The following is a 14,135-nucleotide window of genomic DNA, read 5'->3' on the forward strand; positions in this document are numbered from 1 at the left end:
GCAAGAAAGCTGAGGTGTACATCCACAAATCCTCTTTGCTTGTGCATATCTCTATTGTAAATGGGAAAGCTCTTACTACTTCGTACTCTAATGTTTAGTTAAATTATGTATCTCTTCCTTGAACTTAAAAGCCTTGAGGGCGTGTCATTGCCACTTTTAATTTCTCCAGAACCTATCTCAAGACTTGACACATGGTAGGAAATCCATATATGTTTGTTGACTCAGTTAATAAGGAATACAATTTTTAGATTTCTAAAACACTACCAACATGCAGTTGCAAGATTCTCATGTGTTGTGTACAGAGCACAGTTTAGAGAAGAAAAAAACATATGTAGTATAAAATAAATTGTGAGCTGTGTAAATTTATTGCACACTAAATCACCAAAGCTAACACTATAGGGGGACCGAGAATAAACCACATTTGTTTCTAGGAATCTTATAAAATTATATATGTCTTTCTGTTCACTATTTTTATATTTATTAAAACACTGATTTTTTTTAATCAGATAAGCTGTTTAAACAAATAGGATTATTCTCTGCCTATTTTCCAATAGAAAATGTTCATTGTTCATAGGGAACAAATTAACTCGCCTCAGGTCTAATCAGAAGGCAGAAGGATTTCCCTTACTTTCTGTTGCAAAACATGATCACAGTAATTCAGGTGTTTTACTACAGTAGCTAATATTGGACCAAATGGATTAGATTGTTGTTTTGCCTACAAGTGTCAGTCACATGAACCAAAATACTTTACCGGCTGAGCAATCGATTTGGCATAAATCAAAGTATTAACTTTTTTTTTTTTTTGGCCATGCGGCTTAGTTCCCTAAACAGGGATAGAACCTGGGCCCTCAAGCAGTGAAAGCGCAGAGTCCTAACCACTGAACCGCCAGGGAATTACTAACTTCAAGGTAAATTTTAACACCATTTATAATTTAGTTGTCTAGTATGTAGTTACATTATCACCATAGCTCTGGGATTTTATTTATACTTATATTTAAATTGTGATAAAATTTATAAACTGATTAAAAGTTGTGAACAAAATTTCAGAAATGTGGATGCTCAGCTCTCAGATGTTAAACATTAACACTCTTGTCTCATGAACCTGCCATATTCTAGTCACTTGACAAACACCAACAACTTAAAGAGTTCTAGTGCACCTTCCAAATCCTGTCTGTCTAAGATGTTAAGTCTTGGGATTCGTTGTGGTTTACAATTTCAGTACTTTTAAAAATGGAATTTGATCAGAATATTTTCTTAAAGGAATGATATGATGGTTCTGAAATAGAACTTATTTTAAATAACAGCTATAAAATTAAATCACAGCATAGTGCTTATGGTATCCAATAGTCGACCTCTTTTTAATATTCTAAGGTAGTTTTTTAATGTTGCTGACTTTAGCTTTGATCTGCTACAGAGGTTGAAGAATACCAGTAAAGGCAATAGTAAGTAAACATTTTTACAATAGTTATGTTATAAATATGTTTAAATAAAAACATATATATAAATATGCTTATATATAAAACATTTATATGTATACTTATATATTTACATATAAATAATATATTAAACATATATATAATATTACACATGATATATTATATAACATATAATATATATTATGTATTGTATAATAATATAACATTATATAATATATAATATATAACATAATATGTATACAATATAATACATTATATTAAAAATAATATATATTATTATATACTATAATAATATATTATAATATATAATAATATAATATATTATACAATTTAATTTAATAATAATGGGTGATATACTATATATTATATAGTATAATACATACTATATATAATATATTATATTACATCTTATAATATAATATTGGGTTGGCCAAAAAGTTCATTCTGTTTTTTCTGCAACATCTTCTATATTATATAATAATTAGTAATGTATTATGTTATATATAATATATTATATAAAATATATATCATATGCATTATATTCATAACATATTAAGTATATTAAATATATTATTATATTTCTATATAATACATAATTTATAATATTATTATAAATAATATAATATAAATTATAAGGATATTTTATGATATTTTAATATATTATATACTTATAATATATATTATATTATAATATATTAACTATATTATAATAATATAACATATATCATTATATAATATGCTGTATAATATAACATATATTGTTTTTTAATATCATTGTATATTATTTTATATAATATGACATATATTATATATAATATATTATATTATTATAGTATAATTATATTTATGATTATATATAATATATTATATTATAATATATTATATTTATAATTATATAAATATATGTTATTTATATCTTATTATAAATACATAATATATTATATTACATGACATCTATTATATATTATATAATATATTATATAATATAACATAGATTTTACATTATATAAAATATATGTTATATATATTTTATATATAATATGTAGTATAATATATAATATATTGTATTATAATATATATTAATATATTATATATTAACATATATAATATATCATTTTATTATATGATATATACAATATATATTAAATACTAATATATTCTATATATAAGATATATAAATGATATATATTGATATATAAATTATAATTAATAATTATATTTGATATATAAATATAATGATATATAAATTATATATCAAAATGATATATAAATTAATATATGCAAAATTATTATAATTACATTATTATATTATATACTATTATGTATTATGTATAATAATATGATATATTTATATATTTATAATATATAAATATATATTTATATATAAGTATACATATTTATGTTTATATATATAAAACTTTTTTACAGTAGTTATGTTATAAATATATTTATATATAAACATATATATGTTTATATATAAAACATTTATATATGTTTATATATAAAACATATGTTTATATATATAAAACAAAATATTTTAGAAATTATGTGCACTCCAGCAATACTTTGTGCTGAATAATAATTAAAAATGAATAAACAGAAGATTCACTGTGCCCACATGCCACTCTACCCAAAGCACTGCTTTGAAGAGTCATAACCTCTGAAGCCTTTTGTAGAATGATGACGTTCCAAGAAAAAAAGTGATTTTGCTCACGTACTATGGCACAGTGTAAATTGTCCCTAAGCTATTTTTGTGAGTGCTCTGGAGTTCAGCAATCTTATTAACGTTTGCTAGGAGACAAGAAGCTTTTATGATATCTCCAAACTTACTTTCCCCTAATCCCGCAACAGGAAATTAATCTTACAAGATTATATATATTTATTAAATTCATTTATGAATTGAAAATGAATTATTAAAATATTATTTGAAAAAACATGCCTATCTTGTATTAAATTATCTCTGGTGAAAATGGAGGCGGTTTTATTCATATTGAGGAAATATACTGCTGCTCCTCAAGAAACATTTGTCTATTACTTATATTCTTAGAATATATTAGTAGCATAGGTAAAGCATCATGGAATAATTCTGTGGAGTAAATTAGCTCTTCCCCTGCAATTGACTATTTTTTCAGAAATTTCACTTTCAATCTTTGTTAAAAAGAATAGTATTCTATTATCTACTTCATAATTACTGTGGTTTTCATGACGTTGGCGCTCCCCTCATGTTTTGTTTTAGCTCTATGTTTCTGCCTCATTCCTGGAAACATTTACTCATATGCTTTATACAACTGTGTTATATGCTTTATAGAGCCCATGTCAATTTTACAAAAATAATTACTAATGGATTTCCAGATTCTAGTTCTAATCCCTCAGAAGGCCCAGAAGTTTCTGCCAGTTACACAGGTTCACGGACTTGCCTCTACGTATCATTATAGAAGATTACCTTATATCCTCAGGAAATCTTCGAGGATTTGTAGAAACAAAGGGGAAATTACTTTGACTAAGACAACGAATGAAAGAATACAGTCTAAATTGGCCTTTTTTGGACAGAAGATTAAATGAGCATTGTCCTTATCTTTAAAGGACTCCTAGTAAAGCCAGTAACAAGGAAAGAGATATAAACACATAAGTAATTATTAGAAAATAAATAGCTGCTTTTTTATATATATATTATGTTTATGACACATTCCAGTTATGCCAAAAATCGACCATGGGCTAATTTTATGGCAGAAGCACTCCTGCTGAAGATGGTAATAGCTTTTGCATAGCCCACAATACAGGAGCAGCAAACATTTACTCAGAGATCCTGCAAATTAACCAGACCTCTTCCAGTTACAACTGAAGAGGTCTCAATCAAGCATCTTTAATGATAATAAATTAAGTTATTGTTTGATATGACCCAAGAAGCCAGAAGCAGCCTGGTTTCAAGTGTGACTGGGTCCAGGGGCTCCAATGATGTCCTTTGATCTGCCCATTCTCTGTCTCTTACATGGGATCCCTCTTATTGTACAAAGTAGCCACCAGAGTCACATGATATTAGTTTAGCAATCTAAGCAGAGAGAAGTGATGCTCCATGGGAAAAGATATAGTGAAGCATTTGATTACTGTAGATTGAACCTATGCCCATTTCTAACTACTGCTGTTGTTAGGAACACTACATGGAGAAAATTATTCAGGAAAGAAAGACTGTTAACAAAGAATAAGAGAGGATTTCTGAAAGAACTTAGTTTTAAAAAGAACCAAAGTTACAAAATCTCTCCTTTCCCCCCATGCTATTCAGGTTAACTTTTTATATTATTTCCCCAGTATGTTTATATATCTGAGTTTGGAATCAGATATTCCCCCATATATAGATCTTTCTCTCACCCATTCTTAAGAAGCTACCAGCCTATATGGACAAAACAAACAATGAGATCAAACATTAAAACAAATATAAGCCCTTACCTTCTCTGCAAATGCAATAATGATTTCCATCTACCAAAGTCAAGCATGTTGAATTGTTTTGGCAAGGATCACTGAGTGGATCGCAGGGGTTATAGCGTTGATGGCAAAATTTTCCAGTATAAAAGGGTGGGCACAGGCACACAAATTGCCCAGGGATGGAAGATTCATGACAAAGACCTCCATTCATGCATGGGTCAGAGTCACATTCATTTATTTCTTCACTACAATTCTGTCCAGTCCATCCAGATGTACAGTCACAGCTGAAACGAATATTTAAGAAATATGAACCATACTATTTCAAATTCATTCTTCACATTTTCAATGTAATGACTACATTGAACGAATGTGTGGCATTTTCTCATTTATAACAAGATTAATAAATTACACATATTTTAAAATATTGTTTGCCTAATTTCCGGAGACAACTTAATGTATGTTACTGCCAAACTGACTTTATTGGCTGATAGAGATTTAAGAAGCATTTGGTAAATTTCTAACATAGGCCACTGAGACGTATCTGAGAACAACAAGGCTGCCAATTGCAATTTTAGCAACTGCTGAGCTGAAATAACAATTGAGAACATTTCCTCAAGTATTTCTTTTATGTAAAATAATTTTCACAGATGGGATCACTATTTATAAGCCTAAGATGATATTTAATTCAATTGCTTTAACAACGTGTGATTCTTCAAATCACCAGAGTATTTATCACAAGGTGATACTTTATGTTAAGCAGCTGTTTTTGTTTCAGTCTTTGTAAGCTTTAAAAAACATCTTTTCTATTAATATTTGAATAATGTAGGAAAATTGAAGAGAAAGCAAACAAAAAAGTAAAGAATTTGGATGTTTGTCTATATATCACAGACTCTAGCTCAGTCTCTCTCAAATTTCTCTTGGAAATTTTGATTTCAAAAGCACTTTAGCCAAACATTTTCCATCAAGCTAGGCTAGTTCTGCTCCTAAGAGCAGGAGGATTCTAACAGTGTAGGAAAAAGGGTTTTCCACATGAAGTATTATTCAAATAAGGTAAATGAACAGATAATAATGAAACCTGCAGACACAGAGTCAATGCAAGTATTGTCGATCTACTGACTGAATGGACATCAATTTTACACTGAGGGCAGGTTCAGCGAGAGAGCAGGTGTCAGTCTGTGGGCAGGTAGAGCCCCAAATTGTGAGTAAATGTACCATCGACAAGTAGCACAAGGTACAGGAGGTACTAGAAGAACTGTTTTTAGAGAAAAAAATTTCCGTTGCTGATAGTTTAGATAGTTAAGATAACTTTAAAAAAGTATTACATTGCTGAAAGATCTAATTTGTTCATGATAAGCAATGTCTTGCTTAAAAGAAAGAGGAGAGGAGAGGAGGGGAGAGAGAGGAGGAGGAAGGAAGGAAGGAAGCAAGGTAGGAAAGAAAGGAGGGAGGGAGGAAAGAAAGAAGAAAGAAAGAAAGAAAGAAAGAAAGAAAAAAGAAAGAAGAAAGAAAAAGAAAGAAAGAAAGAAAGAAAGAAAGAAAAAGAAAGAAAGAAAGAAAGAGTAAGGGAAAGAAAGAACCTCATGTTTAGACCATTCCATATTAATAAATACAGAAGATACCAGTACAGTGAGAGGAGAGAGCTGAATGACTGGCTTGCACCTGTTCATGAGGTTGAATTCTAGATAGATATAGTTGCCATTGAAACGAATACTAAAATTAATAGGGGGTAAGATGATTGGAGTCATAATTGATTAATAATATGTCTACTAGTTCAATAAGATTAAATCCAGTCTAAAAAAAAAAGAAAAAAACAGTGGATTGTACAGCTATTATTTTTTTTTAATTTGGTAATGTGCAGAAAGAGATTGCTACCATGCAAACTGAATATTTCTTTGTAAGGTATGTTTGCATAAGGCAAACTTTACAACTGAAACAATTCATACCTTTGAAATATAAATATATATTTTGAATATGTTATTTCCCTTAAGAATGAGTAAAAATAATTGATACTTTCATTTTTCTTTCTAAAAAAATAATGACATTATTTTGGTGACTATCCATCCTCATTTCCCTAGACAGTCTTGGCTTAGGCCTATTGTTAAATATAATTATTTACAGGGTACCCTTTCACTTACAAAAGTGTCTCAGGTGCTCTTCTGTTCATCTTTGATTATCTCCTATATCACTTAGTAAAACTGAAAAATTTCCAGAAAAGGCAATACTATCACTTACTTGCTAATCCTGCACCTGCCTTCACTTGCTCTAAAATGTGTTTGCCACACCCTTTAAGAATTCATCACATATATTACCTTGTATTATGAACATTTGCATGACTTTCCTCCACTATTAAGCTCTGATTCCTTGATGTGTAAGAATTGTCTGAATCTCCATACTCTCATGTATATAATATATGTTGAAAATATTATAAATATTAATTAATATAAGGTCTTTAGTTAGAATCATATAGACGAGCTTAATGAATTTGATAATCTCAGCAAATTGTTGTAAAGATTAAATGAGATAATGAATAAAAAGTGTATATAGATCCTGACATCAACATTGCCCCGTTACCCAAAGTGGTTACGAGGTGCTGTCACAGAATTTAAAAAAAACATTTTTTACCCTATTTATGCCTAAATAAAATATGCATCTCAAAAATGAGTATTGCTTCAATTTCTAGTGCTAATTTTCATTTTTCAAATTACATCCTATTTGTCACAACTGTCAAATATATTACACAATGTGATACTTCCAATAAAACTTTGAAATTAGTAGAACTATTCTTACTCTCACTATACAAATGAGATGGCTTGAAGTACAAAGGATACAAGTGATTTATCCAAAGTCATATGGTCATATGGTTAACAAACTTGAGCTCTGAAAGCCAGACATCTTCCTCCCAGTTTCCCTCATTTTTTTGCAGGTTTCAAATCCATTATAAGGTCATTCAACATTTTGTGAAATAACATTAAAGTTAGGCATAACCAAATCTCAATAAAGTAGCTTCAGTGCATTTATTTTACTTGAAATTACTTTTAAGGGGGTGTTGCACAGATATTTGTTTTTCTTTTCCTTGTATTCATTCATGAGTACATAATTGCAACTTAATTATTTTAAAAGAGTTCCCTGTGTATAACCTTCAATGCTTAAATATTTAGCATATGAACTGAAGGTTTGTTTTATCTTCTCAAATTACAGGTGGCCAAGATTTCATGTGGTGTCCTTATGAGGATCGAGGCGAGGCTTTGGTGCATCAACAGAATTGATGAGGCCAAAGCCTATGTAGGTTAGTGGATATATTGTAGAAAATAAGGTTCCAAGGAACGAAGTCATTACTAGTAATTAAAAATCAGACTATACATTTATATATTTGAATCTGCTTTTGAACATACCAGAGAAGCTAGTCCTTGGTGGATGGAAAAATATATTTTATGTGAAAGCTTCAATCTGGTTCCTAGGTATACCATGAAATAATTTAAGGATTCAGTATGATCTGGCAGGATATTTCAAACGCACAGCTAGAGCCAGAGTCTTTATGGATTAAAAAAACAACTAAACAAAAACACATACTCTATGACTTTTCAAATATACAATTTCCAGTAGTAAATATTTGAAAACTAATTTAGTGTGTACTTAATGGTAGACTAATATATTATAATTTGCTGTCTTTCCTAGAGAGAGAACCAAAAATCCACTGGCATAAACACATTGGATTCCTTCTAAGTAAGAACAGCATTTCAATTCTTAAATATTGATTTAAAGAACCAAAGCTAATAATAGAAAATAAAGTAGTGTCATTGTAATGAAATAGGAAAAAAAAGAGTATTCATGAAAGAAATAAATTAGCTTAAAAAGTTTTAGTAGATTCCAGCTTCTGAATATTTACCATTCTGCATGCTTACCTTACCATAAATATTGATATCCAGTGGCTAAATATTGTTCAGCAATATTTATCTATGTTTTACACAGGTATACCAGGTTTTAAGGCTACAATCTTATAAATACAAATCTAAAAATATATGTAATTTAAAAGGATCTTTTTGTATAAAAACTAGTTCACTTATTGTTTGTTACAGCCATTACTTATATGCAAAATAAAATTCCAAACAAAACTAGCAGGTGAAAAAGAAATGATAAGACTGTGAATAATAAAATAGCACTATTACTAGAAAAAGGAAGAAATAAAAAATATGGGCTACTCAACTAAGTCATTCAATCTTTATTTTTTTGCTATATCCATTCGCCTGTTTGTTCATTCATTTAATTATAGCATCAGCGGTACCATCAACAAAACTATATTAATAATGAATCTTAAGATGGTCACTACTGTTGACTTAACCACTGCAATTATCTTGGAAAAAACTGGGAAAGCATTTAGCTTATTCAGATTGGTAACATTTATTTCAAATAAACTATTTTATTGGTAAACATTAAAGTTAGAAAACAGGATAAAGTCTACTTTGAAGAACAACATGAAAATGTTAAGATGTAAAAACATACGAGTGAGACAGTCTGGGACCTGGGACCCTTTGCTGCAGTGCTTGCACCTGGACAAAAGTCTCCTCAAGCAACAAAATACAAAGAAACTATAAGCAACTAAAAATAACTGCATTCATGTGCAGTGGGAGCAATTATGAACAAGCAGATACAAAAAGACCAAAAACCAACTGCCACTCCCGAGGTGTCTGGAGCAAAAGCAAGTACTGCGCATGGCCCTTGCACTGAGGGGTGGACACACCACCTAAGCCGCCCCTCGGCCCAACCCACAGATCCGCCCCCTCCCCTACCCCATTTAAGTGACTGGTTCGTCCCCCTCAGGGAGTGAGGACACCTGTTACTTGTTTTTGCCGCAGTAGAGTCCCAGTAAAGCCTCACCTGTCCTCTTATCAATTTCTATTGATAAAGAGTGCAAGGACCCGAGCTGGTAACAGGAGATTGTTATGGGTGGAATGAACAGAGGGAGCTGGCCTAAAACGTTACAGCAGGGCAAGGTTGAAAAAAACAGCAACAGCAATGCTGAAACTTTTTTTGCATCCTACCCTAGAAGATATTTAAGCTTTTATTGTTGTTTTTCAGTACCATAGTAACACAATCAGATTGTTACAGAGTAGAAAATGGACTAAATTAGGAAGAGGTTGGTGGCATGAAAATCTTTTAGGAAGCTATTGTTTTATTGCTGATAAAAGATGACAAGAACCTAAACAATGGCATTAATAAGGTATACCAGATTTGAAGTAGATTTCTGATGAAGGCTTGAGAACACTTGATTATAAGCTGATGAGGCTGAGTGGGTAATGGGGAGGATTCTGTGGATTTTAAATTCAGTGTTGAAGAGAAAACAGTGCCATCAGGTGAGATTGGGAATGGAATGATGGGGAGGGAGAGGAGAGGGTACTGATGCTTAATACACCGTAACTTAAATTAACTGCATAATTTAAGATGCTGTCTTGTGTGCAGTAAGAAATTCCAATAATGGGACTCTGTGGAAAAATCAAGGCTTGGGATAAAAATTCAAGGGCCATTCTAATAAGTATTACTGGGAATAATTTAGCATCAATCAAGTTTAACACTGGCCTTTTTTACTAAAACATGAAGTTAATTTATTAAAAATATAAAATTAGCCACTCTGTATTACATGATACATTATTCAATATTTTATGGAATCTCTGAATGTGAAAGAATAAGCAGGAAAGAATCCTACTAGTTTGATTACCTAACAAGTGCTTGATACATAGAAAACAAATCTTTTTTTTTTTAATTTTATTTTTATTTTTTGAGAGTGAAGACCTTATTATTGAGTATATATTCTAAATGAAAGAACTTATATTTTAATATTAATAGGAAAAGATCTTTTCTATCCAGTCTATCAAGCCTAACTGTATATATATATATATATGTGTGTGTATATATATATATATATATATATACACATCACACACATATATGTGTGTGTATATATATTTTAAAGATATATACTTTATAATTTGCAAAGTATACTATTCTTTATCCATTGTAAATAAAATCTATATGTAAGTTATCTATCTATACTGGAAGAATTTTCTATATTTTTAAGCAATGTACATTTTGATGCAAATGAACTATTTGGATATTTCATTGGTATAATTCTATTTCAATTATCTATGTTTCCAATATTCTATATGATTTCATCTCCTGTTCTTTGTAAGAAGACAACTGATCAATAGTGATTTTTGCAGTTGTTGAATTCAAGATATTCTCTAGGCAGGTGAGCAGCCCTGAAAAGCAATACAAGGCTTTGTTCAAGCTTCAGAGCATCCTCATCTCAGAGCAATAAGCTGCAGAGCCAGACAAACAGAGGCAGGAGCTGCAGTGGGTCAGGCCTCTTGTATACTCACTCAGAACCTGAAGTAACTCTGATGAAACTCATGCTGTATTTGGAAGAAAACCCAAGTTTATACCTTAAATCTGGGACTAGAAAACCAAAGCCAACCATTTTCCTTCCAGACAGCAAGAGCAGTTGAACATTTTTGCCATTGTGATTATAATATGGAAACCATAAGGATGGAGCACTTACCACTGAGACAGAAGATCAGATTGCAGTAGATTTTTTAAGCAACAATGAGCATAAGAAATTAATCTTGAAAATGACTTTAACAATAATCTGAATAAAATACGTATAAAAAGGCTGACTACAAGACCATCCTGTGAGTTTACCTGTCGATCCAGGAATATGGCTAAGCTATAAACATGAGTAACACAATCACTTATATGACTCATCTTTAACCATAAACTCAATTTATATTTAAAATATATAAGTTTAACATCTTTAAATTTTTGTATTTTACATTTCATTTTTTGCTTTGATGGTATGTGTGTGTGTATAAACACAGAAAATTGATGTTGTGTCAGTTTTCCTGAGCAATTAATTATTACTTCTGGCCCTTGTTTTTTCCCAAAATAGATCCTTTGGACAAGTCAATGTAAGTCTGCTTTTAAATATAATTTCCTACATATTCATATTTTATATTTGCACCTTTATATTTACACATTCAAATTTATATTTGCACCTTTTTTACTCCTTAAAATTGTACTTAAGTATATGTATGCATGTGTATATGCATTCATAATGTTTATAAACTATACACATGCAACTTGTTCAAATTGTATTCAAATAACACTTGAAAAATACATATACATCTTTTAAATACGGTGTAAGAATAAATAAAAACTCTAATGTATGTAAGTATTTTTTCTTTCAAATACAATTTGAGTAGGAGATAGACAAGTAGAATACAAAACAGGCTGCAGCGTGTTACGTTAAGGAACTAAAGTGCTGAGATATGGAACTTAAACCAATTTATGAATATTTTGCAAAATAATTCCTAAGTACACAGTATGTCAGAAGTTTTACAGGGAGAAACATTTTAACTCCACATTTAATAAACACCAGACTTTAAGTCTCAGAAGGAAATTGACTGAGCAAGAAAAAGCCATAGCACTTTTGTACATTTAGAAATTGTACTATAAGCAAGTAGGAAATGACTAAATCTTTGGTTTGTTGCTGGGACTAGCATTACAATAAATGCTATATTTGTTACCATATATATATATATATATATATAATCTCCAAAAGGAGTAATATGCATCACAAATGCACTAAATACCAATAATACACACTTAGTTCTACACTGTATGCATACAATTCAATTATGAATAGCAGCACATTTTTGCTTAGCCAATGATAAAAAAATTTGAAAATAAACTTACTTAAGAAGGAAGTTAACAAGTATTTAGACATATAGAAATTATTATGAACCTATTAATATTTTATTAAAATGTAAGATTTAGAACATTTCCTTTTTAAAAAATCTAGAAAGCACCCATGTTTATCTATTTTTAATGGAAGTATGAGATTATAAAAAGAAATAAGAGAAACAGAGATGAGGAAGAGAGAAAAAGGGAGAAGGAAGTTGAGGCAGAGAAATCTCTTCCAAGAAATGTCACTCAAGGGCCCCCTGTCTCACAGGGGCTACATGGAAAGTATGTATACCTATGATCCTATTTCCTTCTTGGAACTTTGTAGTCAATCTTGGAAGCTTGTAGAAATTGATGGTCCATATTAACTGGAGATGATATACAAGAATGCTCATGGCAAACACTGGAGAAAGAAATCAGAAGCTAAGAGAAATGAGCATGCTAAACGATGGATGCTATATAAGGTCACACAATGACCATATTCTGCAGAGGACCCAGACACCATCCTTCTTATCAAAGTGATAAGATATATAGTTTTCAGAGGTGCTCCAGCTTCACTGAGAAGCTTAGTGTTGGCTGTTCCCTGTAGTCCAGGTCTGATTATAGGAGCTAATGTTACCAAAATTGGCATTCCATAAGTAATAGGGATGATAGGAAATTTAAAATGACCAGGTGGTGGTTCATGACCATCAGAGAAAGTAGGGCACAATTATAATTATCACCAAGGTTAGAGAGGCCTTCAGGGTCCAAGATCCTCAGAGAACTATGGAGACAATAGAACACATTTTCTTTTGGGGCAAAGTAGATTGGATGAATCAAGAATGGATAATTAGGAGTCTGAGGGCAGCCCTCCAGCTAAAAATGATGATCCATTGCCCAGTTTTCAGACCCCAACTTCACTGATTGAAGGAGAAGCTAAGTGCCCAGGAAAAAAATACCCTACAACATGATAGCAAGATATAGTAATGATTCCACTAACAAGACTTATGGCTGTTGACTTTTGTAACTACATTTATGAGAAAGAGTGCCAAACATTTCGAGAATGTTGGACTTGATTTCAATTTGTTATTGACCTCTAGGTTTCTGAAGCTTCATTGTCCTGACATTAGAATGGGGGCACATGGAAGCAAGGTAATAAACGCACCTGGTCCAGGTGTAGCTCACAGCGGGTCCCCTGGTTCCAGTTGTCATTCCCCCAGTCCCTGAATATATACTTGAATTGGGCTTACATTTTAGTTGGTAGAACCCTCACATCATTTCTTTGCTTGGGGATTAGAACTATAGAGAATGCAAATTGGAAGTCTTGGAACCTGTCTCCTCATTTAAACTACCACTCTCCAGGCAGTATCATAAGTTAAAAGCAATATAACACTGCTGGGAAAAAGCAAAGACAGCACCAGCTCTGAGGACAAAAGGAGGGTCCACCATCATTTCTCCACTCTACTCACCAGATTGGTCCCTTCAAAAAACAAGCATCACCTTGGAGACGGCGGAAGACTACTCAAGCTCAACCACGTAATAGCTTGACTGCTGCTGTTTACCAAA

At 31.1% G+C, this 14,135-nt stretch overlaps 1 protein-coding gene across 1 annotated transcript in view; it reads right to left on the reverse strand.

The window, feature by feature from the left end:
- EYS (eyes shut homolog) overlaps nucleotides 1–14,135 on the reverse strand; it is a 1,642,163-nt gene that overhangs the window by 1,152,847 nt on the left and 475,181 nt on the right. The window contains exon 14 of the mRNA XM_029223300.1: nucleotides 4,881–5,140. Within this exon, the coding sequence (XP_029079133.1) occupies nucleotides 4,881–5,140 (260 nt within the window). The remainder of the gene's footprint in view (nucleotides 1–4,880; nucleotides 5,141–14,135) is intronic.

This window comes from Monodon monoceros, unplaced genomic scaffold, assembly GCF_005190385.1.
Source record: "Monodon monoceros isolate NGI ecotype Baffin Bay Population unplaced genomic scaffold, NGI_Narwhal_1 Super_Scaffold_15, whole genome shotgun sequence".
Taxonomy (NCBI): Eukaryota; Metazoa; Chordata; class Mammalia; order Artiodactyla; family Monodontidae; genus Monodon; species Monodon monoceros.